The sequence below is a fragment of the Parasteatoda tepidariorum genome, chromosome 1 (assembly GCF_043381705.1).
Source record: "Parasteatoda tepidariorum isolate YZ-2023 chromosome 1, CAS_Ptep_4.0, whole genome shotgun sequence".
Classification (NCBI taxonomy): Eukaryota; Metazoa; Arthropoda; class Arachnida; order Araneae; family Theridiidae; genus Parasteatoda; species Parasteatoda tepidariorum.
The window spans coordinates 6,522,658-6,549,862 of NC_092204.1; the positions used below are offsets into that span (position 1 = coordinate 6,522,658).

A 27,205-nucleotide genomic window follows, 5' to 3' on the forward strand; every position below is an offset into this window, starting at 1 on the left:
GATCCTTCCACCCAGCAATGGAGTTATATATATATAAAGGAAACACATAAAATATTAGTCATATGCATATTTTTATCACTAATCTTTGCACTGTTTTTAAACATTTTTTGCAATTTTTAATATAATATGATAGTAATCATATAAGCTGGTATTGATTTTATTATTTTAAAAAGATAATAAAAATATTTTAAAAAGATTATAAAAAGATTACAAAAATATGAAATTATCTAAATAATTGTTCTTTTTTGTTTGTTTTTTTTCACCTGAAAAATTCGAATCAATGACTTTTTCTAAAAAAAAAAAAAAGATCATTGATTTTTTATCAATATTATTGATTGACATTATTAGTATCATTAGGTCACTTAATCAATAAAGAATAAAAAATAACGTCCAGATGATTAAAAAATATAGTCTGATGTTAATCAATTGATTTAAATCATTATCACCCCTACCTATAGGTAAATTCAATGTTAATAATGATATTGACAAAAAAAAAAAAATCCAACGAAATTTCTAGGGTATCTTATTGTTAAACATTAATACTTTTGAAAATACATCTTGATATTAAAATCCTTGGCTGGAGGGGTCCAATGCTCATGTAAGTGAAAACTCAGAAAAGCAGTTGTTAACACAAGGCCCCTAAAACCAATTAGAATGAAAATTTTTAAGACCTCTAAATTTTTTTTTTATTCTACTCAACAATGCTTTCTTTTTTTATCTTATTTGATTTATTTTATTAAAGCGTTCATTGCTAGAGACTTTTAAGATTATTGCTCTTTTTTTTAAATTTAGATGTTAAAGTTATTTACATTTCTAGCGTAGCCAAGTCTTTCAACAAAAAAATAAGCACCTTTTAATTAATTTTTGAGCAATCAAAAATATTTTTAAGCACTATATACATTAACAAAATGCAAAATAATTTTCAAAGGCTTTACATGATAATGATAAAATAGCTAGTTTCTGACAAAGAACTCTTTAATATATTATATTAGCCATTACAAAAAGATTGAGAAATTTTTCTGTTCGATTTCAGAGGGTCTGAAATTGAGAATATCTTGCAAAATGCAGCAGAGTTGCACATGAGAGTGCAATAATCTCACCGAACCCAACTCAGTAGACGCACAAGCGGCCTCCAAGTATTTCATCAAGCTTATAAAATTATTGGCTCTTTCATACGCTATGGACTGACGGTACGCCAAAATAGATTTTAGTTGAATGAATTGTGAAAATGCTGAATAGAACAATATGAAAAGCACGCTTTTCAATAATACGTCATGAAAATCGACATGGTAAAGAAATAAAATCTCATTTTCGAAAAGGGAAAATTAAGCACTTCTTAAAAACTAATGAAATGCTCTTTTTAAAAACGTTACACACCATGTTAATACATTTACATTTCTTAACATATAGATCTTATACTTTCAAAATAATTCATTACTTACAGAGGAACTATTAGAAACAATACTATCCTCATTAATAGTAACTGAATTTTCCTCACAAGTGGTTTCATCCTCTGGTGATCTACAAATAAATTTTAAGTTCTTTATCCAAAAGAAATTTAAAAATAAAAACACAATTCACGAAATATATGCATAATAATATTTTTCAATAAAAATAAACTTTTTGACAGCAGTAAAAAACATTGTTGAAGTATCAATTTTATTTATTAAATTTAGGTACTACAGTAGGTAGTATACGATCGGGACCATCGCTATTCCGGATAACTGATTTTTCCGGTTTTCTGAATCGCTACAAAAAACCTTTTTTTATTGTTAAACCAAACTAAAAAAAAAATATTTGGAAATAATCTTAAAAAGAAGAAAAAACGATGAAGTAATACACTAACGATTATTTCAAAATGATGGTAAGGTAAACATCTTTCAAAAAAGAAAGAAAAATCCTAAAATCTTATGAGGAAAAAAAAAATTTTTTTTAAAAATGGAGGGAAAATTTATCGAATTTCGTTCCGACTTTTTGGTTTTCCGGTTTTCTGATTTCCGGATAACGGGTTCTGTACTGTACTATAATATTAAAATTATTTTATTACAGAGCAATGTTTTATTCAGGGTTTCCATTCAGTTTTAAAAACTTTAATTCCATGATTTTAAAAGGTTTCCACTACCCAAGGTTCTAAACTAAATTCTGGCTAAAAAATTTCGCAAACTAAAACATTTTGCGACACTTATGCAATATTTCATTAATACCTTTTTTTTTCTTTTTTTTTTTTACTTAAGTAGAAATAAAATTTAAATTTGGATAAAATAAGTTAGTCAAATATTACATTTTATAGAAAAACAAAAAGGTGAAGGTTAATTAGAATAATAATCCTAAACATTATCAGGGAGCGTAGCCAAATTTTTGAACAAAAATTAAAAGCCTTTTAAGCCCTTTTCAAACACGCAAAAAATATACTTAAACTCTTTATTTATAAAAAAAAGTAGAAGGGGAACTATGTTTTTTTTAAAAAATTCATATGGGCTGCTGCACAGAAGTTGCGAAGACTTCGTGATTGTTCTGTCACATATCACAATATGGAAATCTCCCTAAATATAATTGGGATATTATGAAGTCTAAAAATATTAAAAAAGTATTTGGCTAACAAAAGCCTGAATAAAATAAACAAAACATATAACAAGATAAATTAAAAATAAAAGTACAAGAGTTTTATGGCATATCAAAAAGTTGTAGATTTTTCAGAAGAATAGTTTCGGATTTGAGGTTTATACTAATAATTTGTTTTTAGCAAGGTCATCACTAACCCGTTATGGGTACTTTAATTCTGTTAATTTATGTGTGGTTGCTAAATAAATCTGTTTTTTTTTTATTAAAATAAATAAAAAGAACTGTTTCTTAATATAGCTTGATTCGTTACAGCTATACTTAATCGGTGGCAGCGTCAGGATCAGTTCCAGAAACGTTTCAAGCTTAAAGCCAAGAGCGTGCGAGAACTATCACTATGTTTTTTTTTTATTTAAAAAGAAAAAGTGTGATCTTTTAACAAATGGTTGTAAGGAACGATATTACAAGAAATCTGAATATAAATCTAGGAATTATGAAAAACTGGCTATATGTAAACCTTTGAGCCGAATTGCATTTCCTCCTGAATTGATCGTAAAATTGAAGAATTAGATGTTTAAAATTGATGCGCTAAATTCGACGGCACTTCGAACAGAAAGCGAAGAGAAGAGATTTAGGGTGAATTTTGATCTACGGTTTTTGTGTGCTTTACTCATTCCTGCTGAAAGGCCAGAAATTTATGATGATGATTATGATTACTGTAAAGAAAATTTCATCATCAATTTTCAGTATGATCCACAAGTATTGCCAGTTACAAAATTTTAATGAGAAATCCAATTCGCCCAGTATAGGGAAGAAATTTAGATCTGAACAAGGATGTTTCCATAGTGGTGAAATAGGACATTTTAAGAAATACTGTAGACATCGGGATTTGGATTATAGAAAAGTGATTTATGATAGAAGTTGGAAACATAGTAACCACCAGCATGACTATAAAAATATATCGCCAAATGTCTCCCAAAAAGTACTAAATTCCTATATTGCAAGACCAGTTACTTTGAAGGACACAGAGTTAAGTTAATTTAATATTGGTAAATTAAGCGGCACTAAGTCTGGAAATGTTACCAAGAGTTGTTCTGAAAGTAGTCAATCGACTTCCAAAAAAATAATAATCTTGCCAACTGTTGTACCTGAAGAAATGGGACCAATTAGTAAAGTAAATAAGAAAGTAATTATTGATTGGAAAGAAAATATTTTCAAAAAAGTGTCGAATTGGTTCTCCAAGTTAAGGGGCGTATAGAACAAAAAGAAAAACATATTTTCGTAAGGAAATCGAAACAATTAGATGAAAACATTGCGGAAAGTGTTAGAAATATTTTTATAGAGGATTGGAAGGAACAGCAACAAATAGTAAGAGAAGAAAAGGATAAGATGTTGGAAGTTAGTCCATGTGTACTAAACACAGAAATAAAAAGTGCAGTACCGAAAGACGAATTGATCGAGTTTCTAGAAAGATAGTAAAGGTGGTAAAAGAAAAGATATGTCAAGTCATTCAAGAAAAAGTTGCAAACTACAAGAAAACATTCAAACAAAATTGATAAGTTATGCTTTATATTAAATTTATATAAATCCAATGTAATCTAAAATGCATCAAAATTTTCAAGAAAATAAATTTAATAGTTTGGTTTTAGAGCCTTCTTTTTATATTCTTCTTATATTATTTTCAAAAATAAAAGGTCATAAAAGAGTTTTTTATTTAGCTTGAAATTTATAATTCCATATGTTCATACAAATAATGTGTATTCACAAAGAGCATAAGTAGCTGAGCTAAGAGTATGAAATACATGTATTAAGATAGTGCTGACATCTAGTTTAAAAAAAAATATCTCCAGTTACATTAAATATAGTCTAGTGCAGCCATCTTGCGTGTAAAATAAGAAATAAAAGCAATTACGAGCACAAGAAATGGATAGATTTATACCTTTTTGGTTCTTTACTTTTAAACACTTTAGCCCGGAAATATCAAGGGCACGAGAAATAAGAGACGAAAGCTCACCCCGTTATTTTTACGTGAGAAAAGGGGTTTAAAAAAGCTTGATTTTATAACCACTTAAGTCCATCTGACCTTATTACATGTGAATAGTCTATTTTGATATATATTTCAACAATATTAGTCTACATAGACAATTTTGATAGAAAGAAATAATACAATAAAAAAAAATTGAAACACAATATCATTGACTTTATACAAAATTAAAGTAATTTTTTGGGATCAAGAATAAAACATAGAAGTCCAATTTGTGTAGATGAAGAAGATAAATAATAAAATAAAAATTAAAAATAAAATATTAATCAAGTTTAAACAAAAAAATCAATAAAGAATTGCTTACCGGAAGTAACCCAAGAGAGGAGGACGGTTTATTGGAGTTTGCTTGCAATGTCTCTCTAACAATATCTTTTTAGGGTTAAAAGTTGAAAACTTGCAATTGACGTAGTTGATAAGGTAATGCAGGATGTCTAATGTTTCTTGACAAATTTGGGGAGAATGACTCAAGCATTGCTATAGTGAGAAGGGTTAATAAAAAAACAAAGGGTTAAAAACTCAAAAACCATCTAACATTTAATTTTTATTTAAAAAAATCAGGTGATTTAAATTAAGCCAACTTTGATTAGAAACAAATTTTTTTCAAACCTAAAACAATTACTGAAAGGGAAAACAGGGTGCATAGCCAAATTTTTCAACAAAAAATAAGCACCTTTTCAGCACTTTTCAAGCACTTAAAAATATATCATCAGGGTTGGCAAGTTTTCGACCATTGAAGGTTTCAACCATCATATCAAGAAAAAATCTTTGACTTGCCAGTGACAAAGACGCAACACTGGCACCAATGATTAAATTAACAAGAGGAATTACATTTTCTATCGCTATTAGAGGGGGGGGGGAATTTACAATGTTTAGTTGGTCCTTGTAATCATCAAAAATCTGAGAGATTTTTTTATTCGATTTCAGAGGACGGAAAATGAAGCCTGAAATTGAGAATTTCTTACCGAATGCCACATTAGAGAGCAAAAAAATTTTCCCCCTGAATCCAGCTCAGCATACGCACACACAGACCTGCAAGTATTTCATCAAACATGTAAAATGAGTGGTGTTTTCATATGCAATGGACCGACGGTACGCCGAAATAGATTGGGGGTGAATTAATTGTGAAAACGTTAAATAGAACAATGCAATGTGAACTTTTTGCATTATTCGTGGTTAAAATCAACTTAGTAAAGAAAAAATATCTTACTTCGGAAAAGGGAAAATTAAGCACTTTTTGAAAACACTTAATTAAAAAAGTACCTTTAAAAGCTTTTAAAAAATGAAAATCGAAAATAAGCACTTTTTAAAAACACCACGCATCCTGAAAAATAAGACTAAGGGAATTTACAAGGCAATATTAACAGATCGAGTGCAATTCGGGCATAATTAACAGATCGAGCGTAATGACACTTAACTATCCAAACTATTCACCAAAATTACGACTTTTAGCCATGTCATGAATCACATCTAATCTAGATCAAAAGCCGCACAAAGGTTGCAAATAAAAGAGTGTCACTACTTGAACTAGGTATCCAGAGCTTTAAGATATCCAATTGACAACACTCCAGAAATGCTTAAGAGTAATAAGGATTTACCTAATGATGGTTTGGCCAGAAAAATCTCCAATTATTTTTCTTAAATCCTCTATTGCGCAATAGGGAATTGAGTTATTGAAAACGGAAGAGTGAAATTCTGCAGTTTGATAGGGTGCCAAATTCGTGGTTTTGAGATAAAATAACGTTTTTCCCTGACTTTTTTAAAACTCTTGTTTTCCTGTTATTCCTGGCGCGTACGAACGCTATATTCAAAGGGACTACAAGCACCCGAAAAAATTCCTGATTTTTCTAAAACAATTTTTATCAAATTACTTCGATATTCCTAACCCATCCGATAAATTATTTCTTTACTTTTTCAGTTTTTCCTTATTCTTATGAATAAAATACATTAAACAAAATATTTACACTTGCTATTAGAATAGAAAAAAAAATTTTTTTAAATTTACTCATTTTTTTAAAAATTATTTTTTTTTCCAAAAAATATTGGATTTTTAGGTATTTCCATATTATAACACAAGGTATTTTTAGGTATTACAGCAGAATTCATCTTAAAGACATGTTTTGCACAGTCCAACAGTTATATAAAAGAGCTCAGTGTCTCTTTTATAGCAAGATAATTTTAATGGATAGCACAAAAAATAGTTGGCAATTAAATAACGTCATGACACAATGCCAAACATTAAAAAAAAATCTTATTTTTAAATTAAACAGTAACTATAAACAGGATGCATAGTCATATTTTTCAATGGAAAATAAAAACTTTTTAAGCACTCAAAAAATATTATTTATAATTACTTTCCAAAAAAAAAAAAAAAGAAAGAAATCATAATTAGGATCTGTGCAGTAATAAAATCATTTCTTTCTATCGTTTAAAGTTCTTAATTTTTAAACATAAAATCAATTAAATTAAGAAACAAAACATTTTCCGAAACTTTACATAATCATGATAAAATAACTAGTTTCTGATAAATATTGCACAGAAAATTGTGAAAATCACGCATTATTTAATTTTATTTAATAAATAGAAAAATCTTTTTTCAAAAAGATAGAAAATTAAGCACTTTTTACAAACATATACATGATAAAATAACTAATTTCTGATAAATACTGCATAAAAAATTGAGAAAATTATGCTATTTTTGTTATCACTATTGACATACAAAAAATCTCTTTTCAAAAGATAGAAAATCAAGCAGTTTTAACAAACCCAGAGTAAAAAAGCACCCCCAAGGGCTCTTAAAAAACGTAAATAAAAAAAGAATACCTTTAAGCACTTTTAAAAAATTTTACGCTCCCTAGTAAATTAATTCTCCTTACATATATACTCTTGATTCTTTAGAGCAAAAATTGAGTAATTTATTAAAAATAATTTTATGCTCACTTGAGACTTTGCAAACTCTAAAACTCGATCGGTTAATAAATGTAACTGATTAGTGGTCTTTTCAATAGCACTTTGTTTAAATTTACTATCGTCGCATTTCAATAGTTTGTTCTTCAATGTATTGATGAGCCTCTTGATTGAAGACCTACAATAAATGATCAAAAGTTTATGAATGACACAATATTGAAGGAAAGGAAAATGCAATTGATTTATGAAAATCTGTAGCAAACATACTGGCCTCAAAGAAAAAAAAATACATGTACATATTACGCTTATAAATTGTTTAATAAATTGTGTTATTGTACGGTACCAATAAAAAACAAGTACTTTGATACGCTGAATAAAAATTTGAGATATTTTCAATTATATGTTACTAATTTATTCCAAGACAGAGGTAATTGTATTTTCAACTGACATTGTATGCTTAAAATAATTTTTGATCAATTTAAAACAAAGATTTTTATTATAATAAAAAATAGTATATCTCTATGCCGACAAATTTAAAAGATATCTTTCAGGAATCTATTGCTTTTTTTCCTTCCTTTTTTTGTAGATGACACACATTTTAGTAGATTATTAGAGAACACATATAGGCCACTATAAAATACAAATAAATAAAAAGATAGTTTTTCAGGATTTGTGTTTAAAAAAAAAAAAAATCAGGGGTGATTGTGAGCCCAAGTCAAAATTCCAGAAAATTTCTTGAGTAAAAAAAAAAAATAATAATTTAAATGGAAAAATTAGAAAAAAATTTAAACAAGGTTTTTACCTTTTTCTCAATATTTCTTATTTTACTTAAAATATATTCATAATTTTACACATACCCATACCATTTACACATAACTATGTCGACCTGGAGAAGTAATTGAAATTTACAAATATGTCTCTTTCTTGAGTTTATGATTATAATAACTATTTACTGATAAAAAAATGAATATTAATCTTGAATATAAGCTTATAAAGTATCCGTCTCTCCTCTACAAATAAAATAAACTTTTTTCTAAAGTTCCAACTTTGTAAAAATTTGATTTCAGGAAACTTTTGTGATCAATAATTTTTGAAACATCTGAACCTTCGATCTCCGGAAACTTCCGGATCACGGTTAGCGAGAAATCCAGATTTTTTCCGGAGCACAATCAGCCCTGAAAATTTCATTAATTTGGTTCATAATAGTTAAATTATATAAACAAAAATTTAGTTAAAAAATTGTTTTTGCATTTCATTGCAATATATAACACATGTAAATGCATGAGTTAAATTAATTGAAAATGGCACAAAAATATATCTTTATTAACTACCAAAAACAGGCTCAAATAAAAAAATAAAATCAATTTAAATAGATTTTTTCTATAACTTTTGAAATGAAAAAATAGATTGTGTTTCCTTACATTTTACCTTTACTGCAAGTTGAAAAATCTTACCTATTTATTTCTTTAAAAAATCACATGATAAATAATAGTTTAAGATTCAAAAATATGTTCGCAATATTAATACAAAATGTAGTTTAGAACAATAGGTTTTTAAACTAGAAAAATGGGAAAAATTCATAGTCAATAACTACTTTTTAGAGATTAATAAAATTATATAAAACACAATTTTCAATACCAAAATTTATTTTAATATTGCAAAAAATATTTCTGTATCTTAAAGATTGAATTTCTTAAAATTTTTATTTCTCTAATAAAAAATTCATAAATGGTATAGTCAAGTTATTCTATACAGAAATATTTGTTAACCTGCAATAAGAGTAAGAAAGGGTATAAAAGGTATTAGGCAACATTATTGATTTTGTCATTTTCAACTAATAATGGGAATGAAACACTTTCAATATCATTAATTAATAAACGTGAAATTAAGTAAATGTGAGTATATGTATTCACAGTAAGTAAAGTGAAATAAATTTTTTGATTTGCCTGTTAGCTTGTTTTTTAAGCACTTAATTATGAATTTCATTTAACATCTTAACATGCTTGCTTGAATTAATTTGAGTAAGGTCAGATTTTATGTTGCTGTAATTTTCACACATGAATATAAGCAAGAATTAAAAATAACAATAGGAAAGGCAAAAAAATAAATCATTTTACTGATTTTTTTAAATAATTTGATTGATTTTTTATTGATTTATATAGGACTGTAGGCTATATCTGTTAAAACAAAAAGAAAATATAGTCTTTTACCATGGAACACAAGAATAATTTAAATCAATTCATTTAAAAACACAGAGTTTTAGAGATTTTTTTTATAATCACAACATGGCACTATAACAATACAGGGTGCTTAGCCTAATCCTTCAACAAAAATATACACTTTTTAAGCACTCAGAAAATATTTTTAAGCACTATATACATGAAAGAAACGCAAAATTTTCGAAGACTTTACATAATCATGATAAAATAACATTTTTGACAAAGAACTATTTTCTTGACTATATTAGTCCTTAAAAAATGATCAAGAGATTATTGGGTTTGATTTCAGAGGGGGGGGGGGAATGAAGTCTGAAATGGAGAATATCTTGCAAAATGCAGCAGAGTTGCATACGAGAGTGCAAGAATCTCACTGAATCCAGCTCACTACACGCACATGCGGACTCACAAGTATTTCGGCAAACCTGTAAAATGATTATCGCTTTCATACTCTATGGTCCGACGGTACGCCAAAATGGATTGTGGTTGAACGAATTATGAAAAGGTGGAATAGAACAATGTGAAAAGCACGCTTTTACATAATACATAGCAAAAATTGACATAATAAAGAAAAAAATTTCATTTTCGAAAAGGATTCTTTTTAAAAACACTCATGAAAAATAGCAACCTTAAGAGCTTTTTAAAAAACGAAAGTCGAAAATAAGCACCTTTAAGCACTTTTTAAAAATGCTACGCACCATGTAATAGGAATCAGTACCACCTTTATGCATGGGCACACCCGGGCAGAGAATCTCACTTTTTATAAATTGTATTTAAAAAAAATTAAGACTAAACAAAATCACCTGATATATTTTTTAAAATAAATATATTCTATTGTATAAAGAGTGCATTTTGTTGTTCTTTCAACAAATAGTGATTGATTATTTTGCAAACAATAATTTGAATAGTTTATCACTAGGGAAACTTAAAAAGGCAACTAAAATCTATTTTTCTACGTGAAATTTTTATGTGAATTAAGTTTTTTTGGGTCTACTAAAAAAAAATTTAATACATTTAAATCAAAATTTATTTGAATTTGTTTAAATTATTGCATATTTTAAAAATGCTTTATTTTATGTATGAGAAGTTTTTTAGTTCTATTTTAAGCAATATGATCTGTTATAAGGGCCCAAAACATTTCTTTGCCTGGGGGCCTTGCATGTTATTAAGACGGTCTTAACAGAAATTTAAAAAAAAATATCTTATTTTAGTTTTTTTAAAATATTGAATAACAAATGAGTGAAATTAAAAAAAAATGTTTAAAATAACAAATTCAACTGTAACTGTGGTTACTAACTTTGGTGAGACATCTTCTTCCATGATAGTTTGCAAATGATTGAGGGTATCAACAAATAACTCCAAACATTTTATGTGTGGCATCATTGGACAATCTTTGGGAGGAGCATATCCTTTACCGCCAAGTCGGACTTTTGTCACGTATGATATGGCAGTCTAAAAAAGAACAATGAATTCCAATTCTAAATTTCTTAGTTAAATCCAAAACAATAAGAATACAAAACAATAATAGTACAAAGCAATAACCACCCCTGCGGCAGAATTTTTTCGGGCTTTCTGCGACTTGCCTCTCTAATACTAATATTTTTCACAAGACACTTTTAAAAATACAAATATACATGCTACTAATTTAAAGTAACAGAAACATCAACTTCAAAAAATAATAATAATAAATAAATAACTTTATAGAAAAAATAAAATAATATAATTTCTTTATTTAAAAATTAAATTTTTTACTTTAATAAAATATGGCCGATATTCTCGCATTTTGTCGAAGGAAAACACACTAATAATTTTGCATTTGGTAAATCATAATCACATTAAAGAAAATAATAAAAAAGTCGTGAAATCCGTTGCAGCAACTATTCGAAAAAGTCCAACAGCAAAAGCATGCGAGTTGGACTCTTCGAAAAGGGGTTACTAAAAGCGTGTTTTCATTTCGAGATTCAGTTGTTGTAATAAACAATATCGTAATAAAAATAAAGGATTTTAAAAAATTTGCGTACAAGAATAATAACTACATAAAAAAATAGAACGCAGATTACTGCTGAAAAGAAAACCAAAATCTTTTACTTCCCAACGGAAAAACTCTGCTACGCTCTGCGACAATGTTGCCGCGTCACCACGATTCTGAGATGGGGATAAGCACCAAAAATAGAATCGTTTATTTAGAGAAGTTATTTGTTTTACTTTCTATCATCTATAAAAGTCTGGTGGCACCGCTAAGAAGGAGGTAATGGGGCTTAAAGCTCCACTTAGAAATTATCCTCAAGGACTACTTTAAATACTCATATATTGCGCAGTTTTTAACAAACTTTTTTCAAAACAAAATTTTAATAAATTTTTATATTTAATTTTAAATACTCATATCGTGCTAAGTTTAAGCGAATTTTTTTTCAAAATTTAAAACAAAACTTTTGTATTTAATTTTCAATGGTTTCAAAAATTTAGTTTAATTTAACTGAATACAAAGTTGTTCCTAGGACTAAAAAATGGCAGGGGCTGCCTCTCAAAAAAAGGGCATTATAAAATTTGAAAGAGCACTCATTCAACACCTGTAAAAATTTATCAAAATGTGTAATATAATGTAATAAACAAATTTGGTCTTCAACAATTTTTTCTTTTTCTTTTTGAACTACTGTCTAATACTATTTTATGTGTATATTTAAAAAATTGATTCTCTATTATAATCAGAATAAGATAAAAAATTTTGGTTTATAAAAACAATTAAAGGTATGATAATAGATAAATCTCTGTGCATAAATTTTTTTTGAAAAAAAAAGTAAACTAAAGAAAAAAAATTTATTTATAAACAACCGGAAATTTTTTTATATAATTTAAACTGAAATTATGAGAAAATAAACACTTAAAGTTGCATTTAAAAAAAATTTATTAATATGTCCCCTGAAAAAAGAGATACTTATAAAAATTTAACTAGTTGAGAATCCTAGCAAAGTAAATATTTGTAATAGTAATCAAATAAACTACCTATACAAAACTTTAGAATAATTTTCTCGACCCATGTTTGCAATGATTCTTTTTTTTTTCTCTCTTTTTAAGAACTGTTGTTATTCATATAAATTTTAAACTAACTTAAATAAACAATTTTGTGATCAAAAGAAAAGAATTTAAAAAAAGGGGAATTATATACATAATAAACATTTAGGAAAAATTCATACATATCAACCAAAAGTTATTAAAAAAAGTTAATTTTTAGGAGAAACTTAACATACTCAATGAAAAGTGAATAAAAATTACATACGTAGATACTAATTATTCAATGATCATTGATAGAAAAGACAAACTTTTGATATTTTTGAATTGTGTTAGAAATTTATAAATGGTGTTTTTTTCGATTAATTATTTTTTTTTATAATGCAAGTGCAAATGATGATGAACATAAAATACAGATTGCAATGACATTTCTATGGTATTTCAGGAAAGTAAAACCTTTATACAGCATTAGTTTTCTAAAATTGTACAACAAATTGGCATTTTATTATAAAATTCTAAATAAACAGTATTTCAAATAATTAGGGGTTACAAAAAATAAATGTTGCAGAATACTGAAATAAGCTTCAATTGATAAGTTTTGTTTGTTGGGTCTTTATTGTAATGAATCTAATTAAAAAACAATTTCTTTTATGATTAAGAAAAAAAATCAACCACTTTACCTGACACATGGGCATTTCTTTTTGAATAGCGAGATGCTTTAAATGAGTGAAAGCTTCGTGACTTAAATTAATGAATGGAGAAATCATGACTTTAGACAAAGCTAGTTCATTCCGGCTATTAATCAGGAGGCTGAGAAAGGCCGTTATAATCTCTTTACAGTATTCCTAAAATGTAAAAGCAACATCACTAATAAATAAACTTTTAAATGGTTTTAAAAAAATTTATGAAATTGATTTATAAAAGTCTAACTGCAGGAAGGAAACATATATTCACATTGCATTTGTTTGACCACTTTTTGACCATAAATGACCACCTTTTGATTTTTTTTACCATCTTTATTTCAGACATAATTCTAGAACTAAGATTTGGACGCTAACTTAGTATTTTTACGCCAAATAAATTAAAATTCCAATTTTTATAGTGTATTCGTTAGACCATTTTTTGCCCATAAACGAGCACCTCTCAGTTTTTTTTTTTTTTATTATTTATTTTTTTTACTTTTTTTTTACCACCCTTATCTTAGCCGGAATCATAAAAATAAGGTTTGGGGAAAGCACAAAGTTAGCCCCCGAAAATAAGGAAAATAAAGAATTCCAACAGCAATCTTTTGACCACTAATAATTGCTTTTTAGTTTTCTTTTTATAAAAGAGAAAAATAAAAAATTTCAACAGCATTCATCTGACTACCTCTTAGTTAGTTTCTTTACCACCCTTATTTTAGCTGTAATCATAAAAAATATATATAGTTGTTATCAGAGTTGTACTTATGAGCAGCATGAAATTATCCCTCTAAAATGAGACATTCAAAACTGAATTCGAATGTTTAATTAGAATGAAATAATTTGCATATATTTTAGCTGTAATCATAAAAAATATATATAGTTGTTATCAAAGTTATACTTATGAGCAGCATGAAATTATCCCTCTAAAATGAGACATTTAAAACTGAATTCGAATGTTTAATTAGAATGAAATAATTTGCATATAGTCAATATGGACAAGCCTTGGTTTACAATTTTTAATGATTTTGGTCATCTAATTAAGATACTTTGTTTGAAAATTAAATTCAATGGCTAACACTTCGTTTTTGATTAAAGCATTTCTTAGTTTGTAAGTATGAATTATTTTCTAACTTCTAACAAAAACATCATAATGTCGTTTAAGTTGTGACTTGTGACTAATACTATACTTTTTTCATTATGTAAATTTAAAAAAAAAAAATTTTTCATTCAAATCGTTTATCAATCAAACGTTGAATAGAACAATGTGAAAACTATGCTTTTGCATAATATGTGACAAAATTCGACAAGATAAAGAAAAAAAATCTCATTTTCGAAAAGGGAACATTAAGCAGTTTTTAAAAACGCTACGCACCATGTAGATAGATCTTAAAACCTAGAACTGTAACAAAATCACAGAAGAAAATAAAAAACGAACAAAGCAAATTAAAAGGAAAAAAAGTTACAAAAAATTACTTGAGTGGCAGATTTCAAATGCATGGGTTTCTCAACATTAGAGCAATACTCATTCACGTTCATTAATTCTGTGGTGATTGTAGAAGATGATTGTGCAGAAGGGCTTTCATGCACACTGATATTCAAAGGTGTTTCAATTACAATAGAGAGGATAGTCTCACAATTTAGAAAGCTGATGATTTCTTTCTGAAATGAAAGGAACTATGTTTTATTTATAAGCCAATGAGTATCACAAGGACATTTCCGAAGTAAAAAAAAAAAAAAAAAAAAAATNAAAAAAAAAAAAAAAAAAAAAAAAAAAAGTATCTGCGAACACAATCAGCAAGCTCATATTTTTGATAATAGAATAATCTTACTAAATATATGAAAACAGTTAACTATTTTATATTTTTACTTATTCTTCACAAAATTCTTAATCGAATTTTCATTTTTTTAGGGCTCCATAAAATAATATCTATATTAACTACCTCATAGAAAACACTTCAAAAATATACAAAATTGAAATAACAGTCGACATATTTTAAGTCAGGGATCTGTCCAGACATTTTGTGAAAGGTCCGTTTTTGTAAAATTGTGAAAAAATTACTCGTAATTTGTGAATATAAATAAACGTTAAGTCACATTCTTTCAACCAGGGTCCTGCTTTTATGAATTTGTGCAAATCGGGTCCGGTGAATGTTGAACATACAAGATTATGTTCAACACTGTAAAATTTGTAAAATTATAATTAAAAAAATTTAAATTTTAAAAAATAAACAGCAATTGCTGCTACTAAATTAGAGATAAAACATACAAATATTTGGTATTTAGCCTATATTGCCGAAAGCAGAACACTCATTTCGGACGAATAAAGGAAGAAGCGTCTGCCGAAGACAAAACTTAGTTCGATTACATCTCCCTCCCTCTTTCCTGGGAAGGGTTTATCCCAGTGATTCTCAACCACTGTGCCGCGGCACTTTTGTGTGCCGCCAAATTCTTAAAATGTGCCGCCAAATGTTACAAATATTAGAATTAGAAATGATACAATGAAAATTATAATGGTTTTTTTANGCTTTAACCGCGTAAACATCTTTGTCGGCGATTGTCTTGTCTCTGACAATCTTAAAACAGGAAGGAAGTGTTTAAATGATTATAAATTATTAATTAACAAAGGAAAGCAATCTAAATATTAACTTTCAAACGGAAATAAAAGTTAATTATAAAAGTAAGCTATGAAATTAATAGTTATAAAAGTAAATTAACAAAGAATAACAAAAAAAAAGCTAACAATTAATAATCAGCAAAAAAAACAATTAACAAGAAATCACAAAAAAATAACAGTTAATGGCTATAAAAAACAAGCTAACAATTAGTAACTATAAAATAAGATAACTGTTAGTAACTAATAAAAAATTAGTCGAAAGAAATAATTAATCCCTTAATAAACGTGCTTTTGTAGCACATATTTTATTTCACATTCAAAATTATTATCACAAACTATCACAGTGTATTATAGGTAAGTAAACAACTTTTAAACTAATTTTTTTCATTGTGTGCCGTCAAATTTCGAAATCGTTAAAAGTGTGCCGTCCCCCAAAAAAGGTTGAGAATCACTGGTTTATCCGATTAACAAAACAATAATGAAGATAAGCCAATTCCTGAAGAGTCCGATTAAAAGATAAATTATTTTGTGAAGGGTACTTACAAAAATAAATGAATCAATTGCTCCCAAAATAAGAAACTTAACCTCTGATATATGTTGACTGAATTGGTTGTTGATACTTTTGTACTTTTGAAAGCTGCTCAGCATTTTCCAAATATCAATACAATTGTTTTCAGTGATAAATCCTTTTAAGGACTGAGCAGCTGGTGATGAAGCCTCATTTGTTTCAAGTAATTCTCTCCTGTATGATTCATGACAATGAACTAAACTTTCGCCTTTGTCTTCATTCTGGAAGAAAAGAAAAAATCTTTATAAATATGATAATTTAGCAGAAAAATCTCACTAAATTCAAGATTTATTAAAAAGAATCTTCTAACTACGTTCAGAGTATTAAAACAAGAGTTCATATAATTAAGTTTATTTATTCTGATTCTTTTCTTTTTTTTAAAGGTTGGAATTTTAGGAGTTTGTTAGAATCAGTGATTTTGCTAGACTCAGGAAATTTCAAGCCCTTAGGACCAGGATATCCAAGTTTTTAGAGGGGGTACTAAAAACAGTTCTCTGTTTAAAATAATGCAAATCTTCCCTTTAAAGATATAGTAAATAAAAAGTGAATATTTTATGATTAAGAAAATAAGTGTGATTAGCAATAGAATCAGTAATTCAACAAAGAATTAAAACCAAAATTTCTAAATCAGTTAAGCTTAGAAGAACAAAATCAAATGGTTTTTTCAAACAATAATAAGATGTGGTATATTCGTTTTGATACTTACTAATTCATTAAATTGATTAAACCACTTCGAATAACATTTCATTGAAGAAAGGGTAGAACAAGCATTATTGAAAACTAAATAATATGTTAATATTTGAATATAAAATTTTTTTTTTTAGAATGAGCAAATAACATTATTACAACATTCTAAATTTTCAAAAATTATAAAATATTCTGTTGTATCTTTATTCATCTATTTATATGCACATTTATAAAGGATATCAATAATAAAGGAATATAAAGGATTGACAAACAAAACAAAAAAAAAATTATAAATATTAAATTATGAAGAGTTATGTTTGAAATCAAAATTTTTGATTAGGACTGATTAAACACTGACATCAAGAAATAGCAGTAATATTATTCCATACTCAAAATTATTTTCCATACCTGCCAACATTGGACAAATAAAATAATAATACATCAAGCATAATCATGTAAGTCAAAAAGAGAAATTCAAAATTGGAAATAACATAAGTACTTGTATTCAGCGAAGTAAAAAATATACTTAAATCTTTATATGAAGAAAACTTTTTTAAACCATTATTTATAATTACTTAAACTATTAGCACTCAATATCAGTATTGGCAATAACACCATCTGTTGAGGAATAAGAGCAGTATTTAAGCCAGTCAATATTTTATTGTCATTTTTTTTAAAATAATTTCTTCAACAAATACAGAGAAATTTGAAATACATGGGTAAACAGGAGATTGTCATAAAATACAGGAGTCTTTGTTAAAAACCAGGAGATGCGGCAGGTTTGATTTTCACTCCCTCCATTTCATTCAAGAAGAAAAATAAGAAAAGATTTTTCTTTTATTTATTTAAAATGTAGTTTAATTTTGCAGACTTAAATCTCCTGATTAACCCTTTTTATTAATTACTTGTGATGAAGAATTAAGTTTCCTAGAGGATGTGAGTGAAATATTTTATTTCTTCCTTTTCCTACATTCTTTCTATGATATTTTTGTATATTTGACACACCGAATAACCAGAGTTGGCAAGTTTTTGCCACATGACGGTTTTTTCCGGTTATTACCATGGTTTTTACCATCATGTCGAAAATCCCTCTGTCAAAAACCCATAGTTTTGGTAAAACTGTATTTTTATTTGAGTTTAACTGCTTATAATTTAAAATTAATTCATTTTTGAGAAATAAAATTAGAAAAAAAGTTTTTGAAAGATATTTAAGAACAGATTCTTGCATTTTCCCAACATGATTATATGAAAACATACTATTTGAAGTAAAATATTAGGATACTAAACAAAGTTTTCAACATTTCCAAGCATTTTGTTTGGCATATTACATTACTGAAGAATGTCAAGATTGATTACTTTCATTCATAAAATCTTTCTTTGAGAAACACATGTACACATAAAAAAAAAGCCTCATAAAATAAACTTTTCTTATCAATTTTGTTTTCAATATTTTACACAGAAATGAGACATGAAAAAGCCTGAGAAATCCTTTCAGAGTTTCCTTGCAACATTGCAATAACCTTTTGTTATCATTATCCTCAATGACAGGCTTCCTTGGAACTAGACTGGTGGTCTTCCATTGAAAGAATCTTCTCGAATTTTGGACTCATCCATACTAAACTCAGAAATCGACTGGGCAATGAAAAATGCGCAAAATTAGTCACTTGCTATCGTATGCTTCTGCACAGTGACCCCGACTACTGAACATATAATTTTGTTTGTAATTAAGTTTTGTTTAATGTGCTTTTTCAACTGAATAAAAGCTTTTAACTTGACAAAATAGCAGTAATTCTTGACTTAGAGTTTGTTAGTACTTACAAGTTTTGAAAGTTTTGTTTAGCTTATTTCTAATATTTAAGAAATGCCAAATTTTAAATTCTTCTTTTTAGTTCTTGAATTTATTAATAGTTCCAAGTTTTTTTGTTTGTTTGTTTAGTTGTAACAATTAAGAAGTGCAAAATTTTGAATCCTTTGTAAATCTAGCTATAATGATAAAAGTAAGTATCATTATTTTCAATAGGTATATTACAATATTTCTGTATGAATGTATATCCTTCTATAAGAATACATGTATATAGTTGCAAAATCAATAGCAATCATTTACAACATTCATTTATAAAGGCAATTATGTGAAAATAATATATTGTCCGCTATATGCCATAAACTAAAGAATACAGATTTTTGACGGTTTTTACCACTGGCATGTCAAAAACCAATTTTAGACGGCAAAAACCCAACCCTGTGAATAACTAAGAAGCTTAGTGTTCTGTAATGTATATTGATCAGAATGCATAAGTACTTACCCATAATTTCAGGGATAAAATTAAAAGGAAACTAAATAATATACAATGAGTAAAAAATTTAAAAAAAGCACAGTTTTTTTAAATTTAATTTTTTAATGCATATCAAGCTAAGAAAGCTTTTAATTAGGTTATTATTTCTTAATTGCAACATTCTTTAATTACAATACTTTTGTATCAGTTCAAATTTACATAATTGATGATTTACTTGCATCAGAAAAGATTGAATTTATTTGCTATTTTCTTTACTGCTCCGTATCTATTTAGTAAAAGATTAATAAGTTGCATGCAAAGACTTATAAATTTAATACAAAACGAGCAATATAAAAAGAAAAAACTTTAAAGTCAATTCCTACTTAGTTCAACAAAGAAATTTTTTATTTTAGTTTCTTTTTATTAAATAATTAGAATTTTTCCCCTTTATAACACTAAAATTAAATTTAATTAATGAATTTATATTTGAAAAAGCTGTATTAACATGAAGTGTCATCCACTACAAGATTACAAAATTGTATTTGAACTCGAGTGGATGAATAAAAAGTACTTTACTAAAGATTGAAAATTTGAACAAGATATAAGGGAGAGTGTTGTGAACTAATTAGTAGGAATTCGAAGACAAAAAATGGCGTGTGGTATCAGACAACTTATAAAAGTAAAAATTTGGTGACATGGACAACACGTGCTACCACGTAATGTTCTTTATTGAATTCATCTGACCACACGTGCTACCACGTAATGTTCTTTACTGAATTCATCTGACCACACGTGCTACCACGTAATGTTCTTTATTGAATTCATCCGACACAGCGAATATGAAATAATTAAAGATTTAAACGAGTGCAGTAAACTATTTTTTTTTTGTTCAAATAGAGTTATAAGTTAGAAATTATCAATGATGCTATCTTTAAAACATGTGAAAAACTGATTTGCTTTTAGTAAAATTTAAAACAATGACTAACGTTTAACTCATCAGAAAATTCCATTTCGTTTTTCGCTCACCCCTATTTAATGAATGAATTAATATTTTAAAAAACTGTATTAACATCAAGTTACAAGTATAACAAAAAATACATTTGAATTTGAGTGGATGAATAAAAAGTTTTTTATTAATCATTGAAAATTTGAACAATATATAGGGAGAGTGTGAACCAATAGTAAGAATTGAAATATATATATANTATACAGTGAAACCTCCGTTAAGCGGACATTCATGGGACCAAAAAATTTGTCCGTTTATGAGAGTTGTCCGTTTACGGGAAGGGTACCCTAATAACGAAATTTAACACCGTAAATTGTTTTTAGAATATTCTCAAAGATGTAGAAATAATTAAATAATATCTACAAGGATACTGTAAATATCTACAAGAATATTTATTTAAACAATAAGAAAGATAAAAAAGAATATATAAAGTTTGATATAAATACATAATTCTGGATCTAGCTACAAATAAATAAATAAATATAATTTTCCTATTACCATAGATACTCAAGTTAGACATATGATACCAAATAGGAGCGTACTGTCCTCAGTCCGTTTCAATTATTAGGTTCACATCCCCTTACAACCTACTTATCATTTGATAGGGAACATGGTTCTTGGAAAATAAACCTCCCATGATTCACAGAAAAAAAAGTAATTCATACCTGTAAGTCATGAGGACCTATGAAGATGATTATTCACAATTGATCAGATATCAAGTGTCTAAATAAATGTTTCAATTATATAAACACCTCAAAGATTATACTTTGGTTCTCTTTTTTTTACCCCAGTTGTGTTAAATACAGTCTTCAAATTGATAAGAAAATCAAAGAAATTTCAAAAATGGGAAAGAAGCATAAAGAGAAGTCATTTCAACTTGAAGGGTCTCATAACCTGTGTGGTCCAGATGAAAAGATCAAAAGATGCCGATGTCAGAATTATTTCAGGAGTCCAGTACCATTTTCTCTCCTTTCTTTACAAATATAAAGCAAGGTGACAGGAGAAAGATTGATTTTTCGGTGGTGAAATAGCTTAACAATACTTTTAGTTATGGATAAGGCAAAAATTTTTATTTACATGCTTTAAAAATGGTGAAAAGTTGCATTTCTTTAGCTTGCAATTTACTTAGAAAAAGTAGTGTCCGGTTTGTAGAGATAAAAAACGTTTCAGGACCAAAATGATTGTCCGTGTCCGGTTACGGGAGTGTCCGCTTTGCGGAGAATCTACGTAATGGTTTATTCATAGAAGATTCTCGGGGAATTAAAAATATGTCCGCATTGAGAGGCGTCCGTTTTGCAGGAGTGACCATAACAGGAGGTTTCACTGTATATATATATATTTAAATCATGCCATTAATAACTTATAAGTTCTACACAATTAGTTTCATAAATTAACACTTAAGAACCCCCATATTTTAAAGTGCGTATAACAGCATTAGATAGACATAATTCATTGCTTTTGTTAAAACACTGGATAATTGTTTCAATGTGAAACAACTTACCTCTTGAATCTTTAATCTTTCCAAACATAACTCTGCAGCTTGACACAAATCTTTAGGATTCAAATACATTAGTTTTTCATTCTCTATAATTTTGAATTGCAGACACTTGATATAGATGTAGAATATTAAAGGAATGCTATCTTCAATATCATCAGCCACATCACCGTGCAAAATAATAACTTCTAAATACAAATAAATAAAATGATGACATATTGCAACTTTTTAAATACAAAGTAAATATTCACAACACAAAAATATATGCGTATAGAAAATAAAGTTAGAATACCACCAAAAATTAATTAGGAGCAGTGCTTGTTTAGATTCTTAAAGCCCCGTGGCAGAATCACAGCGATAATGTCAAAGAACGTTACAGAGATCTTGCAGAAAGATTTTTCTTTAGATAGGTTAAAAAAAATTTACTTTCCTTTTCTACAGACATTTACATGTACTATTTGAATCATGCATTTAGATAATCACATTTGGACATGCTCAATTTACTCTGATAGCAACGTAAATCACTGTAATGTTTCGATTGTATTTTAGGCAGTTATTGATATTGATTTTCATGTGAATTTTAAAGTATCTCGATATATTTCAAACAATATGGAAAATTCAAAACTTACATTTGAGTATTGACTTTTTAAAGCAATAAGTCTATTGAATTTTTGGCAGTAATTGTTATGGATTTCTCCATAGTTTTTAAATCCGATATTTTATATAAGATATTATTTATTACAACCTAATCTCGAAACAAAACATGCCTTCGAGGAGTCCGATTTTTGTCATTTCATTCCCGATCTTTTTTTTCGGCGATTACTACTACGGCTTTCTTGATTTTTAATTATTTTCTTTATTGTGTTGATTATTTACAAAATGCGAAGAAGGAAACAATTTGTATAATTTGTGCTTTACATTATTATAAAAGTTAAGAAATGGTTTTTGTTACAAAAATAAAATTTTGAACACAATAACTACTGTAAGTATAATTTTTACATGCACATAAAAAAGACATGGTTTACACACGCATCTTATTCAATTAAAGCAAATTAAACAAAATTTTGAAGCTAAATATAACTAGCATAATGTAATATAAAAACACAACAATATGATTTTCAATACATAAATTTTACAAATCTTTTACAGTCCCAAAACATGGTACTGCACACAAGCCTATATCGCACTCTTTGCATCACCTGCATCGTAATCAGTGATAAACTAGGACCACTAATGCCATCTATTAGGAAAACAGAGAAATAAGTATCCTCGTAAGTAGAAACAAACTTGGCTTGGGCTTCACACAATAGAAACGTTAATTTTTCTCCTGCTTGAAGTCAGTTCTGGCATCACAAATACTGCTCGTAGTAGTTACCCGAACAGTATACGGGCGACACTGGCAAGAGGTTAAGATACAAGGTAAATTAAACTTTTTGCTTGCTACTATTTTTACGAAAAATATAATCAATTTTCAAAATGTTAACAGAAGTAGTATAAAGAACTTTTTGGTGACATAAAAGAATGTAGAACACATTTAATGCTTAAAGAAACTGTTTCTTTAGTTCTAATGTTTACCACATATCATTAAAAGATTTAAAAAAATATCAGAAAATTATGACATCAGATATGTTCCTATACTTTCAACACTTGATATTTGTATACAAATTATCTTTCAAGACAAAAATACCTTGTCACTTTTAGGCCTAGCATTTAACATTATTGAGAGGTCAATTTATGGAAATTCGGAACAAATCAGCAAGTGTCTCTGTCTTAAATTAAACCCTGATGATTAAAAATTGCCACAGTCAAATTTTCAAAAGGTTTTTAGATTCTTTTTTCATTTTCCGCTTATAAAATATACTTCAAGATATTAAGCCTTCAAAATATGTTTTAAATTAATTTGTTCCAAACTAATTGCTTCATAATAAAATCGACTTGTTTGAGATAACTACAATCACCAAAAAGTTTTTCAACTTGAAAAGATTTAAATAAAATTATGCTGTTTGCTTCAGACTAGATCTTCTAGATCAGACTAGATGCCTTTTAATATCACGGACATATATCAACAAAAAGAAGAAGAAAAAAGCTTGAAAGTCAATGCAAAACAAGAGTAACCCTAGAATTATCTTGTGAAATGAGGAATAAAATTTAATTTTAACCACTATAAGCTACTATATAAACCACTATATAAATCTACTATTTTAACCACTTATAATCACTATATAAACCTACTTCTATCCAAAGGCTCTTGACTTTTGATAAATGTGAGAACTTTTTCTTTCAGGCTCAAGTCTGGTTCCTTCCAAACAAAGACATTAAAATTTCCAGACATGATTGCTCGCGAACAAATAAACTATACTGTAAGTCAAAAACATAACAAGATTAACAACAAAGTTCATTTTTAAAAAAAAAAAAATCAGATTATGAAATAGGAAAACATACTTTGCAGAAAAAAACAATCAAACTCAGACAGATAAAATGTCCTTTGACAATGTTTTGAGAAAGATAATTTATATATATAACTTAAGCCAATTCAAATTTACAAATTGCAGGGGATACTTTCCTATCATGATCTGTCGCACCAACTACAATCCTCCGTCAACCAAATGGATTTTAAACCTGGAATTTAAAAAGAATAAATAAATAAAAAAAACATGTAGAAGTTGGGAGGATACAAGATATATCTTTTGAGTTAGCCCTTTCCTGAGATTTTTTTTAAGTTTCCCGCAGGCCACTGCTACGAAGTTGCAAAGATTTGGCGATTATTCAGCGACAGATCATGATACGGAAATCTCCCCATATTATATTTCCAATTCACTGGTCATTCCCAATACCACGAGAAAGGTGTTCAAAGGGTATAACTCGTAGCCAACCCACTTAAACATCCACATGTTTTTAAAAATAAATTGCAAGTTTAAAATCCATCTTGCACCTTGATGATTGCAGTTGAGGCAACAGATCACGATATGGAAGTATAGAAGGGATTTAATCATCGACTATGTCAACCTTCATCTACAGAAAGGTACCTCTAGATAGAATAAAGTTAAAATGTCTTATATACTAGTGAATTTGTGTTGAATATTTGTAGTGGTAGTTACACCACATTACTGCCCTTCCAGAATTTTTATCTGTGACAGAATTCGATGAACGAATACGACTAGTTGATTTCTGCAGATTTTTTTTTTTATTTATGTCCTTTTTGCTCAATATTTTCTTAATTTTTTTATATCATTCTGTTCATTTTTTCCCCCCCTCCAATTTTGTTTATTGACCGGGAGACTTTATATTTCAGTTTTTTTGTTTGTTTGTTAGAGCAATATTTTAAGGGACCATCCATCAATGTTGGCAAGTTCATATCACATCCGCAGGTCACCATTGAAGAGAATTAATTATCGACCATGTCAACCTTCATCTATCAATAAATACCACTTGATAGAATCAAGTTAACACGTATTATATTATAGTGAATTGGTATTTAATATTTACAGTGGTAGTTACGCCACAGTCAATAGTTACGCCATTTCCTTCTTCAACAAAGGAATTTTTAAAAAGTGCTTTTATAATTAAAAAACTTGGCATAAAAATTGTATCCCCGATACTGTTCATTTGTGGACTTGAAGGTACTTTACTTACTCAACAGTTTGATTTAAAAGGTTTAGTAAACTATAAAACTTTACAACAATGTACATCTGTTGATGATATTGTAAATTCAAATAGATGCAAATAATTATTGATTTCTCTCTTAAGTTAGCTTTGCAAAGAAATAAAAATCTGACTTATATTGAGCAAGATATTAACGAGCACAAAACAAACTATATGGAATAAACAAGGTTTATCAATGAAACCTTATTTTTTAGTGTAAATAGCTATCACTTTGAAAGGGTTGCAGTTTCAATTACTTTGGCTTAATAATCAATGATAATAAAACAATTCGGATGGATTTCATTCAAGGATACAAAAAGGAAATAAAAACTATAATTTATACCTAGTTATACCTCACATTATAAATAAAATTTGTAAACTTATGAATAAAAATTTTAATCTAGGGATTAATACCCATGTATCATATTAAATTCAATTTCATCATTATATATGATATCAGAACAGGTAAAATACCAAAAGAAGCAGGTAAGCAAACTAAAATGCAACATTATAATATTAATTTACTGGAATAAATTCTCGGTTAATTCAACAATATATTACCGTATATAGTTTATACAATAAAATTGAAAGCAGTTACACATTAACAAATAACAAACAGAAAGTAGTCTAATGAACAGAAGCAAATAATCCCGCCGATGAAAGTCAAGTAACATAATAATTTCTTTCTGGCTCTTAGCTTTAACTTGCTTTTAGCTTTCATAAGCGAAGAGCCACTGTTCCTTTATAGGTCCATTTTCACTGCTTACGATTCACACACCTCTGATCGCAATCATGGTGCTCGACTGCGCAGCGGGACAGATTGGGTATTAATAGAGGATAGATTTCCATAACGTACATTAGTTATATATTTGAGTACACACATTTAAGACTTAGAATAGTTGAATTTTAATTCCTGTGTCTCAAACTTAAGAAAAGTTTCTAATAACAAAAATCTATCGTCTAGGCTCAAAAAAGTTAAATAAACCTAGTTGGCAAGCTCCATTTTAATCACCAATTAAACTTGTCACATAAATGTAGGTATGTGGGTACTTTATTTACGTCACACTAGAGCTGCACAATGGGCTATTGGTGACTTTCTGGAAAACATCTCTCAGGATGATCCGAATAGATGCCTTCGCAATTTTGATCCTCTGTAGAGGAAATGACTCTCCTGCTTTGATAGCCCGACGACCTGCGGTACCACTTTACAGTAGAATAATTTAAAAAGGACCGATGCCGTGCACCCTCGGTCCGTACGTGGGCTTGATCTAAGGTGTCACCCACCCGCTTACTGACCGCAGCCAGTGAGGCTTGATTTCGGTGTTCTACTGGGAACCGTGTCTTTACGACCAGCCCACTGCGGGACTAAAAAAAAATTTAATTTTTTAACGTAAATACTCATTTACTTGGTAATGATGTCATTTAATTCTTGAGCAGTGTCCTTTAGCAAAATTATATATTTTTTAAATGCATTGTTTATAGTTTTAGATCTTTGTATTCTGTGG

At 28.0% G+C, this 27,205-nt stretch overlaps 1 protein-coding gene across 6 annotated transcripts in view; it reads right to left on the reverse strand.

Moving 5' to 3' along the window:
- The window catches only part of LOC107449779 (PCNA-interacting partner), a 299,013-nt gene that overhangs the window by 7,833 nt on the left and 263,975 nt on the right, over positions 1 to 27,205 (reverse strand). Inside the window, exons 1-11 of one of the 6 annotated variants that reach the window (XM_016065429.4) lie at positions 26,262 to 26,379; positions 24,501 to 24,677; positions 24,291 to 24,416; positions 22,065 to 22,246; positions 16,573 to 16,818; positions 14,889 to 15,074; positions 13,413 to 13,577; positions 11,021 to 11,175; positions 7,541 to 7,685; positions 4,908 to 5,077; positions 1,443 to 1,521 (exon numbers count right to left, since the gene is read on the reverse strand). In XM_016065429.4, coding sequence (XP_015920915.1) covers positions 1,443 to 1,521; positions 4,908 to 5,077; positions 7,541 to 7,685; positions 11,021 to 11,175; positions 13,413 to 13,577; positions 14,889 to 15,074; positions 16,573 to 16,818; positions 22,065 to 22,246; positions 24,291 to 24,390 — 1,428 coding nt within the window. In that variant the 5' untranslated portion in view covers positions 24,391 to 24,416; positions 24,501 to 24,677; positions 26,262 to 26,379. Of the gene's footprint in view, positions 1 to 1,442; positions 1,522 to 4,907; positions 5,078 to 7,540; positions 7,686 to 11,020; positions 11,176 to 13,412; positions 13,578 to 14,888; positions 15,075 to 16,572; positions 16,819 to 22,064; positions 22,247 to 24,290; positions 24,417 to 24,500; positions 24,678 to 26,114; positions 26,402 to 27,205 lie in introns of those variants that run through there. The other 5 variants (XM_016065428.3, XM_016065430.4, XM_043048731.2 and 2 more) reach the window with 5 other exon arrangements.